The 26,311-nt window shown below is 33.3% G+C and overlaps 2 protein-coding genes across 2 annotated transcripts; both read right to left on the bottom strand.

Moving 5' to 3' along the window:
• Positions 1 to 17,492: 17,492 nt before the first annotated feature.
• LOC141695460 (uncharacterized) lies at positions 17,493 to 17,894 on the bottom strand. The gene has a single exon (XM_074499704.1). The coding sequence runs from the start codon at positions 17,892 to 17,894 to the stop codon at positions 17,493 to 17,495; it is 402 nt and encodes a 133-aa protein (XP_074355805.1).
• A 6,130-nt stretch (positions 17,895 to 24,024) lies between these two features.
• Positions 24,025 to 24,717, bottom strand: LOC141695461 (protein FAR1-RELATED SEQUENCE 5-like). Its single transcript, XM_074499705.1, has one exon. It carries the CDS (start codon positions 24,715 to 24,717, stop codon positions 24,025 to 24,027), a length of 693 nt encoding a protein of 230 aa, XP_074355806.1.
• Positions 24,718 to 26,311: the final 1,594 nt, after the last annotated feature.

The raw sequence follows: 26,311 nt of genomic DNA on the forward strand, positions 1-26,311 counted from the left end.
CATCACATTTATAGGGCCAAACAAATCCATATGGATAAGCTGTAGTGGAGAACTAATGAAATTCATATTTTTGCTTTTGTGAGTAGACCACTTCATTTTTCCTTTTTGACAAGCTTCACAAACTTCAATTTGAGGAAACTTAAAAGCTGGCATATCTCTCACCAATTCTCTTTTCACTAGAGTATTAATTGCTTTGTAGTTTAAGTGAGAGAGCTTCTTGTGCCAGAGTTTGCTTTCTTCACTGAATGCCTTGGTGTAGAAGCAACATATCATGTCCGTGTTTACTGAGTCCATGTCTGTAACAAACAGGCTTCCCTTCCTTACTCCTTTCAGAGCAACTTCACCAGTCTTTTTGCGTGTGATTGGGCAATCTCCTTTGTCGAAAATAACCTTAAAACCTTTGTCTGTGAATTGACTGACACTTAGAATGTTAGGTCACACAACACTATAGAAGGGGGTTGAATATAGTGTTTATACAATCAAATTGATTTAGAACACAAGTATATAACATGGATCAAGTTTATTCAATATAATAAGCTCTGTTACAAAGTAGGTTAAACTACTCTCTCAGTGATGAACAATATCACTAAGAGCTGCTAGGTTACAATGAATAATGTTCTCGTGAATGATAACACATATAGTGTAAACCCTAAGCTGTGTTTATATAGTACACAGTTACAAGATATCTTCTAATTGATATGAAATATATCTCTTCCTAAAATAATCAATCAGATATTATCTTCTGTAGTCCTATAGTTGTCCAACTCTCCATGCATATCTTTATTTGCTTAATCCAGATCCTCTTCTGTAAATCAGCAGCATTCCTTATCTAAAGTCTTCCCGCACTTAAGTCCTGATATATCTTCTGACGCCTTAAATTCTGATATAAGTTCTGACTTTAGTAAGTTCTGATTTCCAGTAAGTCCTGATAAGTCCTGATATTAAGTTCTGAAACTAAACACAACAGATTAGACATGACATCACAAGTATATCTAACAATCTCCCCCAACTTGTAAATTATGAAAAATATACAAGTTAATAGATTTGATGATGTCAAAAATATTTAAGTACAAATGCAATGAGATTTTATTTAGACAACTAACTACAACTTACAATACATGTAGCTTTACCAATATCACTGGATCAATCTGAATCCAAAGTGATTCCTTGTAAAGTCTTTTACCAGCTTGTCTTCAGCTTTTCTCAGAACTTCAACTAACTATGTTTGACTTGCATCAGTTGTTCATCTTCATTGTCACCAATCTGATAAATGGCTGTTCTGAGTGCATGAATTGATGTTCTTTAAAGACCATCTCCAAGCTTGATAACTCTAGGATGTGAAGAGTCTTCATTGTAACATAAGCATTTTCCTTTCAGAATTACTTCTACCTTAGGAGAATTCTTCCTCATAGGAATTTCTCTTCCATCATCTTCAGTTAGTTTTGGAATGTATTGAGAAGCTTTTGTACCAGAGATTCTGAGAAGATCTCTTATAGCCTTCAATATGTAATCTGACCATCTTCTTGTAACATCAGATTTTACTTCCAGAAGATAGTGAATATGTTGAAGCTCTTTGACAGACTTCTTTAGCACATCAGTATCAGCTAGTCTGTAAGTTCTTCCATCATTGAGAAATCAAATTAACTTCTCTTTCACATCTGATTTATCATGAGTATCCATGACAATTTGAGCAGACAGCACTTTGTCAAGGTACTTTTGTTTGATTTATTCATATGTTTTGTCTGTCAAAATGAAAGGATCTCTGAGAGTCACTTCTACTCCTGTTTGTATCTTTTCTTCATCAGAACCTAATCCAGCTCTATCTCTAGGTTGCTTGGCTCTCAACCCAAATGTTGCAAGTTGATTAATCATTAGATTGGTCTTAGGTTCCATTGGAGTAGCTTTGTTCCATAGCAACTTCTTCTTATCAGCAATTGTCATCTTGCCCAAATCAACTTGAGCTCTGTCAGAGGTTGATAACTTGATGACTTGATCAGGATTTGCAGATCCTTCTGTAGCTTGCTATTCTTCACTCTAAACAACTTGAGCTATGTCAGAGGTTATCTTAGATTCTTTTATCATCTTTCTTCTTTTCAGAGTTTCAACAGTTTCATCTTTTGCAGCAGTATCATCAAAGACTTGAACCATTTTGCACATAGGATTCATCAAAATTTGAGGAATCTTCATTTTATGCTTCTTTATTGGTTCATCAATCTTTGCTTTCCCTTTTGCTTTGGGATCAATTTCAACTTGTGATCTTGTCTTGGGCTTTAAAGCCTTAGAAGTTGACCTTTCCTTGATCACAATGTCTTTTTCCTTAGGTCTCAGAGATTTCTTTGCATTAGAAGCTTTAGACTTAGGATTTGTCTTCTCAGCTGCAAATCTAGCTTCTTTCTCCTTTAGAGTCTCTAAATCCATTCCAGGATTATGCTTGAAAAACAATCTTTTAGCAATTTCTTCATCAAAAGTCTGAATCTTGGGATCCTTATAGTAGACAATAGTCTCCCTTCCCTTAAGTTTCAGAGTTTGTAAAAACTTCTGAGAGTCTTGACTTTCAGCTTGAATCAGAATATCAGAACTTGATATCAGACTTTGATTATCAGAACTTGCTCTCACAACTTGAGCATTCACAACTTCAGAACTTGTATTCTTCTGTGTAGAAGAATTGCTAGAATCAGAAATTAGCTTCTGTGAAGAAACTTTGCTGCTTTGCTTGACTTGACCTTGACCTTGACCTTTGCCCTTGCTAGGGTTTCCCTGGTCATCTTCATAATCATCCTTTTTCTTCAGAGTTTGGCTAGTTGAGCATTTGGACTTAACTACCTTCTCCCCCTTTTTGGCATCATCTGATAGGAGTAGAGAAAGAAGAGTTCCACTGAAGATTGGATCTCAGTTAATTGAATTTGTTGAGCAGCTTGATTTTTCAAGACCTCATCCAGTTGGGCCTGCTGCTTTTCTTGAACTTTTTCAATAGCTTCCACTTTCTCATGAATTGGTCTGATAAACCTATTCTTTTCTAGCTTGAGCATCAGGTCCAGCTTGTCAGCATTTTCCTGAAGTTTATCAACCTTTTCATGAGTCTTGGAGTGTAGACCTTGAAGTGCTTTAGTACTGAGAGCAGTGACTTTAAGTTGGTGCTTGAAATCAGAATTTGTCAGCAACTCATCAGCTTTGGAAATATGTCCTGACAGAACATGTGAGCTGGGAATAAAGCCAGGTTCATTCCACTTCCTTGTCCATTCAACTCCTCTAAAAGTTTCTTCCCATGGAACAGGAGCATCTTCTTCAACAAACTTAAGCAGTGCCTCCTTCCCAAGAATTGGAGCATTAACTGGAACACTTGCTGGAGCACTATCTCCAGAACTTGATAAATTCTCATCATCTTCTGTTAACACCAGAGTGTGTGTAACTGAAGGAGATTCTGGAGCAGCTTCATTTAAATTCCGATCTTTAGTGCCAAGATCAAGAATTAGAGTTGATGGTCTCTCAGCCTTCAGAACTGGTGAAACAGGGGGTGTTGCCTGTTTTGCTAGTGGAGCTTCCAGATATAGAACAGTAGGAATATTCAAGTTATGAATATATATTTCAGAATTTGTCTCTTGTTGTTCAACATCATCTGTAGCTTGGATTGGAGAGTGAGGTGGAGAAATCACAGGTTCTGATCTGTGAACTTCAGGAATTTCAGAATCCTGAATCAGAATTTCTCCAGGTGCTGGAAGGGCTTCAATTACTATAGGTTCTTGTGAGATCAGAGATTCTTGATCCCCTTCCTCAGCTTCTTCAGCATCTTCAAATTGAATTTGTGCCATATGCACACCTACTCTTGTCTTCTATGATCTTCTGGATGGTGGAGAGATATGATCTGTATCAGAATTTACAGATCTTTTCCTTTTCAAAATGCCAGAACCCTCAGTAGTTTCTACCTCCTTCTGAAAAATTACCTTTTTAGCTTCTACTGTCACAGGTTCTGATGCAGGAACCTGGACTTGTTCATCCTCATCTGATTCATCTCTCAGAATCAGTCTTCTCTTTCTCCTTGGTGAAGATTGAGGAATAGAATTGGTCCTTTTGGTTTTGGGCCTTGAGGATGTGTCAGATTTTACAACTGGCACCTTTTGAGAAGTACCAGAGGTTGGTTGAGAGGATTGTGCTGGTTGATAGTAGGTTTTGATAGTAGGTTGTGGTTGAGTATTGGAAGCATGTGTTGGTGGAGATTGTGAAGTAGTAGGTTGTGTAGGTGCAATATCAGGATATATAGTTGTGTATCTGTGAGGATAAGAATTTACTAAGAATTGTTTGACAGATTGAGGAATTTGGAGGGGTCTTAGTATATTCTTCTTATTATCAGTAGATAATAAGTCTGTGAAAGCCCTTTAGTGAAGTTTAAAGGGTTTAATTGTCTCACTAAAGTTTTGAGGTGTATCAGGACAATAGAAATTATATATAAGCTGACAGAATCTAGGAAAATAAACTGTGTTGCTATCTTCTTTCATCCTATTACCTATAAAACCCAAAATTGCAGTAGCATAATCAAAATGAGTTTGATTAAGAAGGGCATACCCAATTTGCTGACTCATTATTGGGATAGCATCAAAGTTGGAGCATTTGTTGGCAAAGGCTTTGGTAATGCAGTCGAAAAAGAAGCTCCACTCCCTCCTGATGTAAGGCCTCTTCAGTTGTCCCAGCTTGGACAAATATTTCTCATACCGAAGATTTGCCATCATATTTTGAAGAGCTGACTCCCCAACTTGTGAACTGTAAGTACAGTTTTCTGGCAGATACAAAGCTTGTCGAATAGTAGACAGGGTGACCAAGTGCTCATCTTCCTCAGTTGTAAAAATAATGCTTGGGGGCCCATTTTCACCACCATCATCATATACCCTAGACCTCCAAAACTCCAGAATTGCTTGCCTGAGAGAATTTGTGGTTGGGTCAGAGCATACCCAATTTCACTTCGAGATAGAAAGTCTTAAATGAAGTGAAGTCTTGAAGGAGCCTCGTCCTTGTTGAGAATAGCCATGTAGTTGTTGGGAACAAACTTGGCTCCATCATAGATACGGTCCTTAGGTGCCATTTCTGTGAAAAATTAAGTGAAAAGTTGTGTGTGTATAAAGTGTTTGATAAAATGCCTGTGAGAAAATAGCTTCAGAGAATAATAGAGAGTGAGAGAGAATAAGAGAGGGTAGAAAGGAATAAAAGTAGGTAAAAGATTGTAAAATCTTTTAACTCTGCTATTTATACTCTCCACGTGACAACGGCTATATTTGTGAAGCAGAACGGACATCTTACACCTGGCAGCATGTAAACGATCAAAACATTATTAGTGGGCACGATAAACATGCAATAATTATTGCTCACATGCGGTTACCAAAACAAACACGCAACCCATTAACCAAATGATTATCACTGTTTTAATCTCACTTAATCCTTTTTCTGAGAAATATGACCATTACAGTAAATATCACAAATAAGTCAAGCAATTAAAATGTGACACGTAAGCATCAGAGTTTCCATAAGGATTTGCATCAGAACTTGACTATTATCAGAATTTAACGGTCATCAAAACATGGCTTCTGTACTTAAAAAAATGAATGACTGTTTCTGTGTTTCTTCACACAAATACTGACTGGTTTCTTTAGAGTTTAATCATCAGAACTTTCATCAAAACTTGTCCTCAGAATTTATGCAAATAATACTTAATTGTTTGCCAGAAACAACTTAATCACCACAGTAATTTTCATCATTCATATGGAGTGATAGTGTGTGTATGTGCAAATGATCAGATAAAGATTAAAGTCTGATAAACTTCAGTATATCTTAGAAATAAGGCATAACTAAGAAAAGTGCTTAAAATCTGTCTTGAATTGTGAAGTCTACTATAGAATAAAGTTATGCAAGAATCCACCTCACTGTTTGTGCTTATTTTATGCATCTTTTGAAATTCTTTAGACAGTGGCTTCTCAGTGTAAATGAGTTACAACTGCCATCAGAATTTATGTTGTTTATCAGAATATTTCTCCAGTAATCAGAGAATGTGAAAAGTCACCAAGAGAAATCAAATTGTTTTTCTAATGCATATAACTTAATACCAACAATGCACTTGGGTCTTCCCTTCCACATAAATTACTCTAGATCTCAAAGGAGTACCTGATTTCAATTTTTTTTTCTTTTGTTTTCTTCAGATAAGTGAGGCTTATCAAGCATGTAGTTCATCCTTAAGATTTACTGACATCATAATTTGACAGATAAGAAGCAATAATCTAGGTTGTGACTTAGTAATAAGATACACAAAGTAAATTTGACTAAGATCAAAATCAAAATTTGCTTATGTTATTGATTTCCACATAAACAACTAATTCAAACATTAGATACATAGTTTGTTGAAGACTACTAAGTCAGCATCTAACAAGATAATCCTCATTGGATTGAATAGTCACATAACATTCAAAACACTTTTAGAGTTTATAAAATCACATCAGATAACAAGTAGTGTTTAATATGTAACAATTTAAGCACATATTATATTGAGATAAGAAAATCTATAAACACTAATCATAAAGTCTGATGTATGAGAACAAAAACTAAACAGATTTTGAGAAAGAACCTAAAACCATTCCAAGTTCATTTACCAGTCTTGTAAGAGTAGCTTCACATAGTGGTTTTGTGAAGATATCTACTAGTTGTTGATCTGTTGGAACAAAATGCAATTCCACTGTACCTTCCATCACATGTTCTCTTATGAAATTGTACATAATGCTCATGTGCTTTGTCATTGAGTGTTGAACTGGATTTCATGTCATAGCAATAACACTTTGATTATCACAGTAAATAGGTATTTTAGAAAATTCTATCCCATAGTCCAGTAGCTGATTCTTCATCCAAAGAATCTGTGCACAACAGTTTCCTGCAGCAATATTTTCTGCTTCTGCAGTTGATGTGGAAATTGATTTATGTTTCTTGCTAAACCAAGAAACCAATCTGCCTCCAAGAAATTGGCAGCTTCCACTAGTGTTTTTCCTGTCTATTTTACATCCTGCAAAATCTGCATCTGAGTAAACTATTAGCTTAAAGTCTGATTCCCTAGGATACCACAATCCTAGATCAACTATACCCTTGAGGTACTTGAAAATTCTTTTCACAGCTATTAGATGAGGTTCTCTTGGATCAGCCTGAAATCTTGCACAAAGACAGGTAGCATACATGATATCAGGTCCACTTGCAGTCAAATAACTCAGGTGTGTGTGATTTAGTCCACTTCCTTGCAGATGGAAGTTGATCTCTAGAACTGGATCCTCCCCCATGATCCATGTTGTCTCCATCCGCATTTTCTGATGCTCCCCATGAAGTTATGCTCTCTGAGATTCCAGAATTTGAGTTGGATCCTTCAGGAATTAAAGAATCAGAGTTTCCAGAATTGTCAGAATTTGGCTCATCAGCACTTGATGAATCAGAACTTGAAGGGCCAGTGACTGGTTCTGATGCTTCTTGAGAGTCTTGAGATGTGGTATTATCATCAGCTTGCTCCCCCTAAACAGGTGCATTTTCCTTTGGAGCAATTACCACAGTTTCAATGACATCATAATTTAACCCGTCAGAACTTACAGGATCAGGATTTAGGTCATCAGAATTTACAGAATCAGAATTTACATCTTCATTTTCAAATCTCAGCTGATCATGATCATTGAAATCTTCAAGTCCAGTAATCTTTTTATCATCAAAAGATACATTGATAGATTCCATGACAACCCTTGTTCTTAAATTGTAGACTCTGAAGGCTTTTGTGGAAAGTGGATATCCAACAAAAATTCCTTCATCAGCTTTTAGATCAAATTTTGACAGCTGTTCAGGATAAGTCTTAAGAACAAAACACTTGCATCCAAATACATGAAAATATTTCAGATTTGGCTTCTTTTTCTTCACCATCTCATATGGTGTTTTTCCATGCTTGTTTATGAGTGTAGCATTCTGTGTAAAACAAGCAGTCTGCACAGCTTCAGCCCAAAAATAGGTTGGTAGCTTTGCTTCATCAAACATAGTTCGTGCAGCTTCAATAAGAGTCATTTTCTTTCTTTCTACAACTCCACTCTGCTGTGGAGTTCCTGGTGCAGAAAATTCCTGCTTTATTCCATGCTCTTTGCAGAACTCTTTCATGATTGAATTCTTGAACTCGGTGCCATTATCACTTCTTATTATTTTAATAGAATTTTTGACTAACTTATCCAGCTGTCTGACATGATCAGTTAGAATAGATGCAGTTTCATTCTTCTTGTGCAAGAAATACACCCAAGTGTATCTTGTGAACTCATCCACTATAACCATAGCATATTTCTTATATGCAATGGAGATGACATTGACTGGACCAAATAGATCAACATGCAGTAAGTGATAAGGCTCGAGAATTGAGGATTCAGTTTTGCTCTTGAATGAAGATTTTCTTTGTTTTGCCTTTTGACAGGAATCACAAAGACCATCAGGCGCAAATACTGATTTTGGCAGTCCTCTCACAAGATCTTTCTTTACTAGCTCATTTATGTTGTTGAAATTTAAATGAGAGAGTCTCTTATGCCAATTCCAACTTTCTTCAATTGATGCTCTACTTAAGAGATAGATTGCAGAACCATCAAAATTTGTTAAAAGTCTGGCTTCATATATGTTACCATGTATGTAACCTTTCAGAACCACTTTGCCTGTAGAATTACTTACAACTTCACAGTGTTTTTCAAAGAAATCCACATGATAACCTCTGTCACATATTTGACTCACACTTAGCAGATTGTGTTTAAATCTTGAGACAAGAGCTACTGATTCAATTATGACATTCCCAAGATTGATATTACCATATCCCAGAGTTTTTCCCATGTTGCCATCTCCATAAGAAACTCCTGGGCCAGCTTTCTCCACAAAGTCTGATAGCAGGGCTTTATTTCCAGTCATATGTCCTGAACATCCACTGTCCAGAACTATGATGTTTTTCATGATGCCCTGCAATCACAAAGACCACTGTTGGTTAGTTTTAAGGACCCAGACTTGCTTGGATCCTTTGGCCTTTTTAAGTTTGTTAGCATTTGCAGCGGATTTAGTTTCAGAGTTTATGCTAATATGCTTTTTATCAGACTTTATATCAGACTTTGCATCAGAATTTACACTAGAAGGAATTACATTAACTTTCTTTAAAGAAGGTTTGATTTGATAATAATCATTGTACAAACTATGATATTCCTTACAAGTATAAATAGAATGCCATAAACTACCACAATGAAAACAAGGATTTTGTAGTTTAAACCTAATAGACTGACCCTTAATTCCTGATCTAGAGGTAGAGAGTTTATATCTTTATTTTTCCTGCAAAAAAAATCAAGATGGTTATAGTTTCCACAATTATAGCATTTCTTTCTAGGAGCATTAGGAATAGGCATATAATTATTTCTTTTATTCACACCTTCCTTTTTATTCCTATTTTTCCTAGCTTCCTTTACCTTGTTCACATTTTAAATCTCTTTCAGCTTATACTTAAGCTGCTTTTTTATCATTAAGCCAACATTTACCACAGTTGGTTTATCTTGTTTTAATTTTTCAGAAGTTGACTTTTCTTTGACTTCTGTTTTAGAGTCTTTTATCTTTTCAGATTTTGACTTATCAGAATTTGACACAAACTTAACAGGATTAACTTTAGGCTTTTCAGCTTTCTTGGTAAAGTTTGGTTTAGATGACACAGTTTCCTTTTCTTCTTTATCATCTAGGTAACCTAGACCTTCTTTCAAATTTCTATTTTCTAAGATTTTCTGAGTTGTTCTTCCAGAGTTAGTCCAAGTTTTGATTATCTCATTTTCCTTTTCTAGTTCAGATTTAAGAGATTTATTCAGTTTTAGCAGTTCATCTTTAACATACAAAGCCTCATCTCTTTCTTTCTGAGTTTGATGAAATATAACTAACTCTTTTTCTAAGTAGTCATTTCTGTTTCTAAGAGCAAGACTTTCATATTTTAATCTTTCATTTTCTAAAGTCTGATCTCTAAAACTAATGAACATGGTTTTAAGATATAATCTTAGCTCAGAAATATCATCAGTATGAAAAGCAAGAGTTGAATGAGGTACCTTCAATTCAGCAGTTCCAGAACTGCTATCAGCATTTACCATCAAAGCATAGTTCACCTCTTCTTCAGAATCTGAAGTGTCTGCCCACTTTTTCTTTTTTGTGATAAGTGTCTGGCCTTTATCACCTTTTCCTTTCTTGCAGTCAGGAGAGATGTGGCCTCTTTCACCACAATTGTAGCGTTTGACATTTGAGTTGTCTCCTCTGTCAGACTTTCCTCCTTTGCCTTCAGTCTTTCTAAACCCTTTTTTCAGAACTTCCACCTTTCCTGGAAAACTTCTTACCCTTTCTGAATTTCTTGTAGGCTATCTTTGTGATACCCTTCACCATAAGAGCACACAGTTGCATCATCTCTGCATCAACATCCACTTCAGATAAATTTTCAGATTCTGAATCATCATCATCAGAATATGATGACTCTGAATCAGACTGTATGATGAGAGCCTTTCCTTTTCCCCTCTTTAAGACAACCACTTTAGGAGATTCCTTGTGGCGCCCTCCAAACCCGGGTCAGAATTTTGGGGTCCATACACACACACCTTATTTATAACCTGCTTATAACAATAATAAAGATAACAATAATATGCAGTGACCCTATTTACCAACTACCACGGATCGCAACAGGTTAAAGTATGCACACAAGCCACACATCTACTTATATTACATATCATTCAAATCCCAACCATTCAAACTCAAACTGAGTATTAAACTTTATTACAAACTTTTACAGACTTAAATTATTCCAAAAGAAGCCTACTAGCTCATCTCTCTCAACCTGAACCCCTAGCTCTCGCGCTGGACTGGGGATCCTCGTTACCAACTGGTTCTTTTTTAGCTGAAAAGAACATAAACAACATCGCACAAATGAGCTAACTAGCTCAGCAAGTCATAATGACAAAACTGAGAATAATGATCATCAGGTGAACATGATTATGATATCAATTGAATAATGGCTTATGATTTAGAATTGGATATTATACTTTTAATTTAAAAACCAAGGTTAGGCTGATGATCAGTCACGCACTAACCCCCGAGCACGGCACACATCATTGCTCTAACTTCTGGATCCAAGGCACACATTGGCCTAACTTGACCATTATATGGTCTGACCACGAATCTAGTCCACAATTTTATAAAAACAATCCAATTCTAATATAATAATAGAATAAGCAATAATAACCAATAATCAGAATCATTAACAACAATGAGTGTTTAACAATGAAAGAGTTTCAATCCTTGTAAGGATCAATAAGATAATTTAAAAGCTTGGATACTGGTATTGAAAGAATTGTATAACAAAGGAATCAATATTTCAGGGTTTCAAAGATTTGGGCTTTCAAAGCATGGGATACAATGTTTGAGTATATAATTAATTCAGTTTAGTGTTTGGAATTTTGTTTGCATGTATTTATGGAGTAGTATCGTATACTTGAGGTTCGTGTTTGGGTATACAATAATCAATGGTCTAGAAAGAATAAGGTTCATGGCTCAAGATCAATAACTGGAATCAGGGTTTAGGTTTCTGTGCTTCAAAGCACTTGCAATATCACAGGATTATCAAGTACTACAATATCTCGAGAAAGTTCAAAACACTTGCCTGGTATTAGCTTACTACAATGTACTCGCTTCCAATCACAACCGTTTTACTCCTCAACTACCTGTTTCCCTTTCCTACGCTTTGCCTCTTCTGCTCACATATCATAAGCATCTATCAATAATCGACTCATAGAGTTCTATTCAACACATAATTCTATCTACCCTTCGTTTTACCCAAATCCGATTAACGGATTGAAAGTTATGCAATAATCAAGTAAACACCGAATATATAGACTGATAGTCAATCAACAAGTCACGTATAACACATAATACATCACGAAATCAATGACATATCATTTATAAAGAAGTCTCGGGTCATAATTAGGCTTTCGGGTATTTAAAATGATTTTTAAAACATTTTTCAGAATTAAAACGGGTCGTTGGATCAATTTCGGGTTAATAAACAGGGTTCGGTTGGCCAATTCTGGCTCCGAAACAATTTTATACTAATTATCGAGCCTTGGAAATAATTTAGAATAATATTTTAAAGCTCGAAACTATTTTTCGGAATTTTTAAATCATTTTTAAGTAATTAAATCTAATTAAATAATTAATTAAAATCAGTTAACAATTAATTAAATCAATTAATCAATTAATTTCCAATTTAATTGACCAATTAATTAATTAAAAATTAACTGAAATTAATTAATTAATTAATTCGGATTTATTTCGGAATTAAAAATAATCTTCGGAATTAAAATACTAATTTTTTAGAAATTTCCGAAATTAAAAATGATTTTTTATAATAAAAATAAATAGAAAATATGATTTTTAAACATTTTTAAAACAGGAATCCAATTTTTGCAAAGTCTGGAAACCTGGGGGACCAAACTTCATCATTTTCAAAAGTATAGGGACCAAACTGCAATTTTGCAGTTCCAGTCGCCGGAAAAGTCGGGGATGGCCGGAGAACTCACCTCCGGCATCCTCCCACCACCATCACCTCCAGAATTAAACTACACAACACCAGGAACCTATATCTGCAATCAAAATTCATCAATAACCCCAGACTTGGCCGGAATTTGATAAAGAAACTCGCCGGTTTCCGGCGGGTTCGACGTAAACTTCAAAACACAACTCCCTTCTCTAGAGACCTCGTTGATTCATGAAACTTGTACGACTAGATTGCAAATTTCACAGAGAATACAATACACTATACCACAACATCAATCTATTTCAGAATAAGAAACCCCCAAATTTCAATTAAGAACATTCATACGGGTTATAAACCCTAATTTTAAAATTCGAAAATCAAACTCAATTTTGAACATGTTATTGAACTCCAAATCAGACGTATGACATATGAAAATCATCAGGAAAACAAGCTCTACAACATGTAATCATCAAATCATACAAACAATCATCTGAACAAAAATTCATATTTTTAATAAATTTAATTCAAAAATAAATAAATTTTCAGAAAATAAACCTTTGATTCTGTAGTGAAACAAAGCTCAGAATCTGATAGAACACTTCAAATCCTTCATTTTTGTTACTCAAGCTTTGAAAACAGAGATTGGTAACGCCTTCGTTTTGCTGTTTGATTCTTAGAACAGTTTATGTAATTAGGGTTTTTCTCTGAAAATTATAGAATTAACTATCTGCAAATGATTTTGATACGAAATAAAATACGGAAAAGGCTATTTATAATTACGGAAAATTAGTATCCCGTTGGATCATTCCGGATATAAAACGGTACGTTTATTTATAAAAACTGATCCAAACGATATCGATTTTCGGGATAATTATCCAAATCAGTACAATTTGTACTGCAGTCTTGGTCTCAGCGCCTGGTTACATGTACTACAAAGTGATAATTGGGATAGTTTAATAAAAAGCTCTCATTTATCGAAAATACGGGTTTTATTAATTTACCGAAACGAATATTGTATCGAAAATATTATGTCGGGACCCGCGCAGAATAAACCATACGCCGGATCGAAAAAGTCGAAACATGGAATATGCTCGGAATATTACAATTAGGTTAGGAAGGAGTTCTCGGAAGAGTTTCGGGTTCCAAAAACGTAACAACGGTTGACGTCAGTTGGTTCCCGTTTTTATAAAATAGATTTTAAATACTCGGAAAAAGATTTTAGAAATTTCGTATGATTCTTATAAATCCATAAATCAACATCAAAATCATTAGGAAGATATGACAATTATCTATATTTTATTTTGGACATATAAAAATTAAAATACTCAATTAATATTATTTTTGAATATCAAAGTACAGATAGCACTTAACAATTATCTCACAGAATAGATACTGAACACACATAATAATTATTTAATAGCAAAAATAATTACACAATATATCCCGGATGTTACATTCCTCCTCATCTTTAAGTGCAACTGTCTCTGACTTTCTTCCATGCATTTCTCTCCTTTGATCGATCTCAAGTTCATGAGTCTTGAGCATACCATAAATTTCATCAAGAGTAGTTTCAACAAGGTCATAGTTGTCTCTTATGGTAGTAGACTTCAAATCCCAATTTTCAGGAAGAGCTAAAAGGAATTTTAGATTTGAATCTTCAAGATCATATTCCTTGTCCACCAGTGACGGATCATTCAAGAGTTTGGCAAATCTGTCATATAAATCAGTTAGTGACTCATCAGATTTTGAGTCAAAGTGCTCATACTCCTGTGTGAGTATTGTCTTCCTGTTCTTTTTGATGGCTTCAGTTCCCTGGCATCTTGTCTTCAAAGCATCCCATGTTTTCTTTGCAGTCTTGCATCAAATTACCCTGTTTGAAATGACATTGTCAATTGCACTATGAAGCAGATGCCTTACCCTTGCATCCTTGGCAATAGATGAGATGTCTTCAGGTGTGTAATCACCTTTTTCCTTTGTATCATCTTTGTTGGTTGATCAGTAACTGCAACAGAAAGCTTGGTAGGCTTATATGGTCCATCATTAATTCTATCAAGGTATTCTGGATCTGTGGCTTCCAGAAACATAGCCATCTTTACCTTCCATATAGGATACTCAGATGCTCTCAGTATGGGAACCCTAATACTCTCATATCGGTGGTGGGTTTGATTGTTTTGAGTATCTTGAGTTTTGGTGGGCTTAGATAGAGTTTGTGTTTCGTCAGACATGATTGTAAACTGGATCTCACTGTTTGTATATCAACAAAGAGGCTCTGATACCACTTGTTAGGTCACACAACACTATAGAAGGGGGTTGAATATAGTGTTTATACAATCAAATCAATTTAGAACACAAGTATGTAACAGTAATAAAGTTTATTCAATATAATAAGCTCTGTTACAAAGTAGGTTAAACTACTCTCTCAGTGATGAACAATATCACTAAGAGCTGCTAGGTTACAATGAATAATGTTCTCGTGAATGATAACACATAAGCTGTGTTTATATAGTACACAGTTACAAGATATCTTCTAATTGATATGAAATATATCTCTTCCTAAAATATATCAATCAGATATTATCTTCTGTAGTCCTATAGTTGTCCAACTCTCCATGCATATCTTTATTTGTTTAATCCAGATCCTCTCCTGTAAATCAGTTGCATTCCTTATCGGAAGTCTTCCCGCACTTAAGTCCTGATATATCTTCTGACGCCTTAAGTTCTGATATAAGTTCTGACTTCAGCAAGTTCTGATTTCTAGTAAGTCCTGATAAGTCCTGATATTAAGTTCTAAAACTAAAAACAACATATTAGACATGACATCACAAATATATCTAACAGAGAAGATTCACTTCATGACCTGCAACCAGTGCTACATCTTCAATGACAATATTTCCATAAATCAAACTACCATATCACATTATGAATCCCTTGTTGTTGTCTCCAAAGGTCACCAAAGGGCCAAACATCTCCTCAAACTGTGATAGTAGGGTTTTATCACATGTCATGTGTCTGGAGCATCCATTATCAATGATCCACATGACTTTATTTTTATTGCCCTACACACAATGAGGTTTAAGTATGTTTAGCTACCCAAGCAGTTTGGGAACTTTCTTCTTCTTGACAGAGTTAGCAGAAGTAGAACTTCAACATTCAAAAGAAACATCATTCTTAGTTTGATTAGCATTTTCTTCTTTGATCACAGATCCAAAGTTGACTTCTTTTATATCTTTTCTTAACTTATGACAACTGGTCATTACTTTCATGTTACATAAAATGCAATCAAACTTGTCACAGAAAGATTAGGGGTCATTTGTTTGTGCCTCATTATATTCTAACAACCTTTTTACAAAGGTGAGGTAGATGATTTGTTGAGCCACATTTTTTACATTGCTTTCTAGGAGCATCTGAAACATGGAAATAATTGTTGCTTTTGTTGACACCTATCTTTCCATTTATGTTTTTCTTTTTCTTTTCAGTGCTTTTATTCTTGATCTTATTTATTGGTGTCTAAGTAATTGGACCAACTTCATGCTTCTTCTTACATTCAGTATTGAGAGTGGATTTTGTATTCTACTTTTCTTCATCTTCATCTGCAATATCCTTCTTGATGACAAGCTCCATTTCACTGAAGTTCACCTTACAAGCTTTGAACAAGGGTGCATTCACCTTTTTGAGCACCACAGAAACATCTGTGTTCACACTTTTATTTCCCTTATCAACATCACTTTTCTTGTGAGATGCAACAGGCTCATAGTCCAAGCCAATAGCTATGTTTGAAGATGGATTATTCTTCTCATGGTATTGACCAATAAATTGAGACATATTTTTAAATGATTTGAGCTTTAAATCATTATTCTCAACTTTTTCTCTTAGCACAATTTCTACCTCCTCTGCACACTTCAGCTTATTCTTGAGGTATTCATTTTCTTGTCTAACTGCTTCTAAACTAACAAGTTGTAGCTCTAGTTATTGTTTTCAATCTCAACTTTCTCATTCACTTTTGACAACCTACTCACTTCCTCGGTAACTGCCGCCATGCTTGTGTGAATGTAAAACATTTCTACACTCATCTTTTCAACAGTTTCCTTATATTGTGTAACATTCAAATCAATGGTGGTTAGAATAGGTACTTCATATTTAGATGCAGATGATTCTCCTTGCTCTAAGGCCATGAGAGCATAGTTTCCATATTCTTCAACATCAACTTCATCATCTGTGTCATCCAACTCTTACCTTCAGCAATATAAGCTTATCCCTGTTGTTTTCTCAGAAATGATTCATACTTCACTTTAAGTTCAAATAAGTCTTATCCTTCTTTACCTTCTTTGGCTTCCTGCATTCTTTGATAAAGTGACCAAGTTCATCAAATTTGTAGCATCTAATCTTTGATCTGTCCACAGATCCTGAATTGTAGCCACCTTTGCCAGTTGCATTTATCTGAGTGTTTCCTTTCCAGTTGTTGTCGTAGGATGTTTGGCCTTTACTCTTGAAATACATAGGATTCTTGACTCCGATGTTTGAAAATTTTCTTGCTAGAAAAGCCATAGATGGTCCATTTCATTCAACTCATCAAGAGTATAGTACTCATCCTCTTCCAACTCCTAAATAACTTGTTTTTGAGATTCCTTATTTTTCTGCTCAACAGCTTGAATAACTTGAGTCCGGGGTTCAATTTCATCTTCAGTCATTTTCTTGTCATTTACTATCAAGGCGCTTGATACATCCACAACATGTCATTGACTCACTTTCAATGACTTTCTTTGCACCATTTCCAGCTCATAGGTTTTAGAATACCATACAAAACCTTCAAGGTTATTCTCCCTAGATCTCTTCCTTCACTTATTACATAGATCTTTTGTTCTTAATGGTCAAGAAGAGTGAGTAAGAAGTTAAGGTTAACTTCCTCAGCTTCATATTACTTGTGATGAAGCTATAAGTCATTTATCAACTTGTTGAGTCTTTCAAAGACCTCATTAATGTCTTCTTTAGGTTTAGCCATGAAACCCTCATATTGTGAGACTAGAATCTTTCTCTGGTTTGATCTCACCTCTTCAGTACCTTCACACAAGATCTCTATATTTTCCCAAATTTTCTTAGCTGACTCACAATTGATAATATTGGTATACATTACATTATCAAGAGATTCAATGAGAATGAGTTGCAAGCTGTTGTCAAGTGAAACTTTCTCCTTCTCTAGTTCAGTGTATGTAGGTAGATCTTTAGGAGCAAAGTGTCTAGGAATGACCACATCACCATCTGTTGGTACAGGCACCCTTACCATAGGAATGAAGAGTCCATACTTAAGAACTTTAATATATAGTGGATTGGCCATCTTGGTGAACAACATCATCTTCTTCTTTCATAAGGTGTAGTTCACTTTGTCAAAGAAAGAGATCTTGATATTACTAAATTTCTGCGCACTCATACTTCCAAGATCTAATATGTTTACTTTCATATTTTGCTTTGATATCACTTGTTAGGTACGAAGTACAAGACAGAAGGGGGTGAATGTATTTTTTTTGGTTTATTGATTTTACTGTGAGTGTTTGTGGCTTGTGGAAGTGAACAGCTAGATGAAATTGTAGTAATAAAAGACTAATATAAACACATAAACAATTTTATCAAAAATTCACTTGATTTGTATTAAACCAAATTTGTCTTACTACAAATCTGTGTTTTTGAAAATAAGAACTCGGTTACTTCTCTTGAGAAAATTACAAGATTTCCTAGATTTGTTTTTTACATCTAAAATAAAGTACTCGTGATATGTTTTATAGATCAACATGTATGGTTTACATAACTTGCAATAAAATGGACTAACATACTTTCTAAACCTCCTTTGTCTATTTTCATTTCTAGTGCATCATATCTGTGCAGAATTAACTAGGTATGTGACCCTCCTTTGTCCAGTTCATCTTGACCCTTGATCTAGCATTCTTTGAGCTGTATTTATAAGCTTTCCAATTCAATGATAGAATTGTTAGTTGACTGATAATCTTGGATCTTCTAGTTGTATGTACTGAATTCTGAAGTTGTTTATCGAGATCTTTTTTGTTGTGTAGAGATGTCACATATCGATAAATATAATGACTTATCGATATCTCCAGTTCTCTATACATGCTTTTGACTTATCGGGATCTCTAGTTCTTTACAAGTAGAATGACTTATCTATATCTGCAGTTCTCTATATAAGCTTTTGACTTGCCGATATCTCTAGTTCTCTATATAAGGATTTGACTTGTCGATATCTTCAGTTTTCTAAATGATGATTTGACTTATCGATATCTCCAGTTCTCTACATGAGGATTTGACTTGCCGATATCACCAGTTCTCTGCATGGACTTTTTAACCTGTCGATATCTTCAGTTCTCTACATGCGCAGATGGACTTGTCGATATCTCTTTGGACTTCTCTACAAGTCATTTTAGACTTCTCGACATACTTCTTACATTTCTTAATATGTGACTTGGTGAGATTTGACTTAGAATATTTTTTCTAGAACAATATTATTCAAATCCAAACTTCTACACTTCTCTCTGAGTCATGATCAGGATTGATCTTCTTACCGAATTTATTTCTTAGTTTGATGGTTGTTCATAGAAAAATTCTCAAATCTAAGCTATTTAGTATTTTACAGACGCAGGAAATACAATTACAGAATATAATTGCATTATCATACAACTCATACTTAAGGTTGTTAAGATTACAACATTTATACATTTACATGTAATTTGATAATGCAAGCTTCTACACCATTTAAATATAACAAATTGAAATACTAAAATTTTATCATTCATCTAAAAAATTTAATAAGAAATATATTTTTAATTTTTATTTGATTTTTAAGATTTTAAAATTTTATAGATGATAACTAAATTTCGTATTTTTCATAATTCTTTACTTTCATTAGTTATAGCTTTATTTTCTTTTATAAATTCTAAAATTAAAATCATAGATTTATAAATATGTATTTGATATGAAAAATTATAGAAAAATTAACAAAATAATTTATATGTAAAGTTTTTTCATAAATTTTGATACGTTAATTAGATCCTTCAATTATCTAATGTAGCTGCATTTTTTTAATTTAACAATGCTTACGGTTTGAGTTGTCATCGTAAAACGACCCCAAATATTTTTCGATGAATTTTTTAATTTTACAAAGATTGAAACAACTTATATTCTGTACTTGCATTTTTTATACTTAAAATACGAAGTGTTGCCGTAAGGCAATGCCGAGAAACTTTAATATGAAATTTTTACATCTTAATTTATAATTTAAGTGAAATAAGCATACTTAAAACACATACGCATGATATTGTCAACTTTGGCGATATTTATCAAATTAAATATCAAGAAATTAAGTCAAATAGACAACAACTTATATATAATATTTAATTTATTCTTATATATATATAAATATATTTTTATGACAGACATACAAATATAAATTGAAATTTAGATAATAAAAATAAAGTATCATTTTTTTAAAATTTAACAGTTAATAAACTTAAAAAAAATTATAAATTTTGGAGTAGCGGTAGTAAAATCCCTAGTGATATTTCTAATGGGTCTTTTCAACTTGAGCACATAATAAATAATAATTTTTATAAATTTAAGTGTTCTTGCAATATTTATAGTGGTATCTTAAAATATTATATTTTATTATAAATAATTATAATTTATTATACTTATAAGGCAATAAGTTGAATATTGAACTTGCTAAATGCATGTCATTAGCTTTACAAAATTTTAAAGGGAATCATAGCAATTTACATATTCAAGCTAATGAAAAATAAAATAACTATAAAAATGGAATTTCATATTAAGCACAAAAATTTTATTAAAATATTTGACATTATTCCACGACAACAATTATTTGGTTTCACTTATTTTCTATAATTGTATATACAAAATGTAAACTAGTTGAACATAAAATAAATAATATAAGTAAATTATAAGAATTTTACTATTATTCATCAAACAAAAGAAATTACAAAAAAAGAGAAAAATTCAAAAATATAACTCAAGCAAAGCTGGCAAACATTGTGATACATATTATATCCTTATTATATAATATGTATAACATGGATCTTATCAAATATTTGGTAGTTATATTCTTGTACCGTCAAAATAATTTCAACCGTTAGATCATAAAAGATAACATTGTAACTGTTAGATTATAAAATTAGATATGAAAATAAAATTGTAAATATATTATAACTCCTAATCCTTTCTATATAGCAACCGTATTCTAAATTGAATACAATATAAGATTTAAACCATAATGGAATAGGCATCCTAAATTAAATAAATAATAATAAAAATATCTTATTAGATCTTACATTATTTTAAATTAAATCGAACATAAGATTTAAACCAAAAAGAAGTAGAAATCTTGAACTGAATAGAATAATAATAAAATATCTTATTAGAAAAAAAATAAAATCTCTAAAATCAATTAAAAAAATTCTTAATACAAACATAAATATAAAATAATCACATTATTCTAATACTATTCAAACACGAGAATATGATATAATTTCCGAATACGATTCTAGATAAAATATGATTAGAGGTTCAATCAATAATAAATAAAAAAGATTATTTTACTAATCCCCAAATATTAAAATATGATGTAATGATATGATATAACTGTAATAGCTATATAATATACATGATAAAAAAGTAATTAAATTTAATATTTGTATATTTTTCAATATCTGCATATTTGTTGAAATAATATTGCAACAAACTATAAAAAATAATAACAATATAAATACAAACATCAAGAGTAACAATATACCTATATTAAAAAATTCTAACATAAATTTTAAAAATTTTAAAAACAAAATAAATAAAGTTTAAAAACACTGTGCATCTCACGGGTTATAAGTTAGTATGAAATATAAGCTAGTACGAAAGATTACACGTATGTTAGTTATGCAAAATTAGTGGGTAAACACTAAACAGTAATGGTAAACAGAGCCCCCTGTTCTCGTAGAAGGTATGTAGAGCCGGATATTCTCAAATATAGACATTTAGGTAATTCGACCGTTTTAATATTCCTCAGAAAGTTTCGAAGATACTATTAATTTCATATAAATACTGGAGTCAGGTTCACATACCGATATGCATTGTACAACCAAAATGGATATATATATATGGGTCCCTATCCACAACCATAGTTAGATAGGGACCATTTACAGCCAACAAATCAGGACCGTTAAAGCAAAAAATGGATGGCTGGGATCCGCTACTGCCGCTATGTTTCATTGCGGCTTCCGCTATGTTTCATTGCGGCTTCCGCAATGTTTCATTGCGGCATGACCCACAGACTCCATTTCCCTTTTTGCCCCTTGTCTATATTAATTCATTTATTAATACTTTTTTATCTACATAAATATTAATTTAATAAAATATTATTCTTAATATTTCTGATTAAAGATTGTATATTAAAAAATACTATAAAAATATTTTTATAATAAATTAAATATTATATTTAATATTCAATATTTTAAAAGTATTGAAACATTAAATGAAATTAATATATTCAAATATTTAATAATAAATATTAAAATAATAAAGGAAATTTTTTTGATATTTAAATATTTTAATTATTCAATATTTTTAATAATAAATGAAAATATTTGAATATTTGAAAATATTAATAATGTCAAATATTATATTGAATATAAAATAAAATTAATATACCCCGCAATTCTTCATTGCGGTAGCCGCAATGAAGTATTGCGGTAGTCGTTTTTCCTTACACACAGATACTTGCAGAAACTAACCTTCAACTCAAAATTACACATAACAGAGGCGATTTTTGGAACTAATTACACTCATCTTGCTGCAATTACACAGATATCACAGTAACAAATTATTCATAGTAAATCAAAGTCTGCCCTAGTAGTAAATTACACTCATCTTGTTACTGCTGCTGTTTCTCTCTCTTTCTCTTTGAGGGTAAGAAAAAAATGCTCCTTTGTTTCTTATACATCTACAGTGATTCATTATTTTGTCGAATTTATAGTGTTTAAGGTCAAATTATAATACCCACAATTTAGATTTTGTTTTTGTTTGATTTTTTTAAGTTTAAAATGATGTATGCAAACTGTTTGATGAAAGTCCTCTGTGAAATATTTGTTAATTTTGTCCCTCTCTATCACAACAAAGAACCAGAAATTGGCGAATTCTGATAATGGCAAAGGTATTGACCTTAATTACCATTTCTACATTGTGCTAGGCTGATCTTACATTAGCAAGTCGAGAGACCAAAATTAAGCTAAGTGAATGGTTGTCAAATCAGAAATGCTTGTACGAGGTAGGCCAAGGATTACCTTTGTTTCTGAGAAGACACACTGACTTCAACTAGCTTAGTATACGAGGATTAGCTAATCGATTAGCTTAGTATACGAGGATTAGCTAATGTTTCATTGCGGTGGCCGCAATGTTTCATTGCGGGGGTAAACTGGGTTTTGCATAATTTTGCAGATTGGTCATTGCACTTGCAAATGATTTTTTTTATATAATACTTTTTCTGTTTTACAGAAAACTTTCTGCCTAATTTTGAAAAAAAAAAATCTTCAAAAACTAACTTTTTTTCAATTTTTTTTTGGAGTCACTTCTTTTTTTGGGATTATTAATAATGACAACAAGTACTAACATTAACAACATTGAAAATATTTAATTAAAATTCATTAATATTTCAAAGTACATGATAAGAAATTACAATCATTTTTTTCCTTTTTTCCTAATAATCTCGAGGGACAATTTCTTCTATCATGGCCTTCTTCCCTCGCCCCACAAAAACTGCACTTTCGAAATTGTTTAATTGAACTTGACGTCTCGATACGACTTTTGAATCTACCCGCTTTTGGACGTCCTTTTGTTTGTGACATTGGGGGATCTAATAACGGATCATCTTCTTCATCATCACTTTCATAGTCCTCATTTATTTTTTTCTCTCTCTCTTCTCCCGGAAAAGACTTAATCACATACTCCTTTTCTCTCTTGATCACGCTCATCAAGTAATTGTACCGCGGAACGGAGCAACTACCAACAACGGATAAACCTGGGAAAGCTTTACACAATCCACTATATCTTGCCGTTTGAGATTCTACAACATTACCAAGCATCCGAGGGGTACACGGTAGAGGTCCCGAAACTTTGTTTCCGTTTATTGTCCACCTCATTGTTACAAGATCTGGCGGTATCATCGTCTTTTGTTTCTTGTTAAGGTAACGGATCATGTGTCTACAAATCATCCCGGAATGTTCAAATTTTTTACATGTACAAGAATAACTCCCGTCGATGGAAACCTTCAAGAAAAAATTCCTTCTATTAATCTCCGACAAGGTGGACTTTTCTACCAAATACATCTTTGAAAGATAATCTCCACAACCTTTCATGCTTTTCACAACAAAAGATTGACTTTTTTGAAGCTCTTTTTGAAATCACTTAAACATCTCTTTTGTGTATATCTTGGAGGCATGTATATCCATTGACGAGTTAGAGAATAGTCTCCTTTCCTTGTACTCGGTGTCAAAATCGGCTTGAACCTCCCGTAAATATTGTGACTCCAAAGCTTTTTGTGAATTCTCAATGAATTCTTTCAAACCGGTCGACGCTTTCACATACTCAACAAAAAATAAATTCATAGACTCGCTCCTTGAGGTGGTAGTCATACCGGCGGCAAAATGTTGTTTCGTGAAAGCAAAAACCCATTGACGTCTAATTGCATACATATCATTTAGCCAATTGTGATTTTCAAGATCATATTTCTCTTTCAAGTCCTCCCACCTACCTTCAAATTCCGTTGGTGACAATGACTTGTAGATACATGCATTAAAATCCATCTTGAACTCCGAGTATTGAGTATACAAAGTAGATAATTTCTCAGGAAACTTGCTACTAATATACCACGTACAATATGTATGGTTGGTGTTAGGCATAACCTCGGAAATGGCATTACTTAAAGTGATGTCTTGATCCGTAATAATGGTAATAGGTGGCTTGTTATCGACCGCTTCCAACCAAGTCTTCAAAACCCATCTATAAGTAGTCTCTTTCTCGTCCCTTATAAGTGCAAATCCAAACAAAATATTTTGGTAGTGGTGATTCACTCCCGTAATTGGAATAAAAGGCATGTCATACCTATTAGTCCGATATGTCGAGTCGAAAGTTAGCACATCTCCAAAATTCTTGTACGCGTTAAGCGAACGAGGATCAACCCACACCAAACCCCTAACCCGATTCTCCTCATCCACATCCACTCGGTAGAAAAAATTGCCATCACTTTATTTTTGCAAGTCTCGTAACAATACCAATCCACACTCCGCATCACCGGAATCAAAAACCCATCTTCGAATGTCACGTATTACATTTCGTACGTCTTGAGCGGAAAAACCAATTTTTTCAATACTACCACACGTCTCATTAAGTAAATTCATCACTTTCGGGGTCTCGATACCCGATTTGTTGAATAACTCAATCAAAGATCGGGTAAACGGATATATGTTGCGTGATCTTTGCATGAAATTTACCTTATCTGATGTAACCATAGCATGATTGTGCTCTAGGTTGACCTTGGTTACTTCCCATTTGTTTGAGCTTACTTTGTGAACAACACACATACGAGCACGACAACAAGTTCGAGGAATAACATCTCGAGGTCGTTTCCCTTTAGCCCTACCTTCAAATTCCAAGGGTTTTGGGCCCAATCTTCCACCCTTTCGACATATATACAAACATGACGATATACCACCATTTCTTGAATGCTTATGACTACTTCGAATAATTATCTCGAACCCTATACTTCGACCATAACCTCGATAAAAACTTTCCGCTTCATCCAACGAATCAAATATCATACCAACACAAGAAACTACATCATTCATATTTCCAATAAAATTTTCATCATTAATTTTATCATCATCATCGCCATTAAAAGAATCATTACTATCATCGGAATCACTGTGAACATCGTGATTCTTCCAACCGAAACCAACATCATCATCACTATGCGTTTTTCGCTTTCCCGGATCATTAACTTTATCTTCAATACTATCAACATCTATTACTTCATCATCATTAAAGATTTTACGATAAACCCTCTTTTTTGTGTGGGGGGTAACATAATTAAAATCGTTATGATCACTAGATGAATTTGAATAATCGAATAAATAAGAAGCCATGAATATTGAATACTAACCTTTTTTTTCAGAAGAATAAATTTGAGCAAAATGTTAAGCAGCAGTAAAAACAGCAGTATAAGATAAAAAATACAGACAAATTAATGTAGGTGTGTGCATTAAATGCACGTCAGCAATGTTTCATTGCGATGGCCGCAATGAAACATTGCGGCACTGTACAAACCCACAAGCCAACAACTGTAAATATCTGCAGTTTAAAAAAAACTTTACAACTTACCCCAGCAATGTTTCATTGCGAGTGGAAGTGTCCCCGCAATAAAACATTGCGGTTGGGTTGTTTATTTTTGTTATTTTCTTTAAAATTAGAAAATTAATAAAAAAAGTATAAAAAATAGTTTCTAGACTTATTATATTTCATTTAATATGTTAAATGTTATTTTGAAAATATAAATGTTTATAAGAGTAACTTAATTATAATATGCAACTAGTTTACATAGTTTTGTGAAAATTTTGCATAATAGTTATGTCAAATGATATTTCTTGACATGTAAGTTATAAAATACAAATTTTGACGATCCAACTATATGGA

The sequence above is a fragment of the Apium graveolens genome, chromosome 11 (genome assembly GCF_009905375.1).
Source record: "Apium graveolens cultivar Ventura chromosome 11, ASM990537v1, whole genome shotgun sequence".
NCBI classification, from domain to species: domain Eukaryota; kingdom Viridiplantae; phylum Streptophyta; class Magnoliopsida; order Apiales; family Apiaceae; genus Apium; species Apium graveolens.

What these genes read in the sequence shown, in the direction of transcription:
- LOC141695460 (XM_074499704.1), bottom strand. Translation starts at nt 17,894, where the DNA reads ATGGCCAATCCACTATATATTAAAGTTCTTAAGTATGGACTCTTCATT.
- LOC141695461 (XM_074499705.1), bottom strand. Translation starts at nt 24,717, where the DNA reads ATGCCTTTTATTCCAATTACGGGAGTGAATCACCACTACCAAAATATT.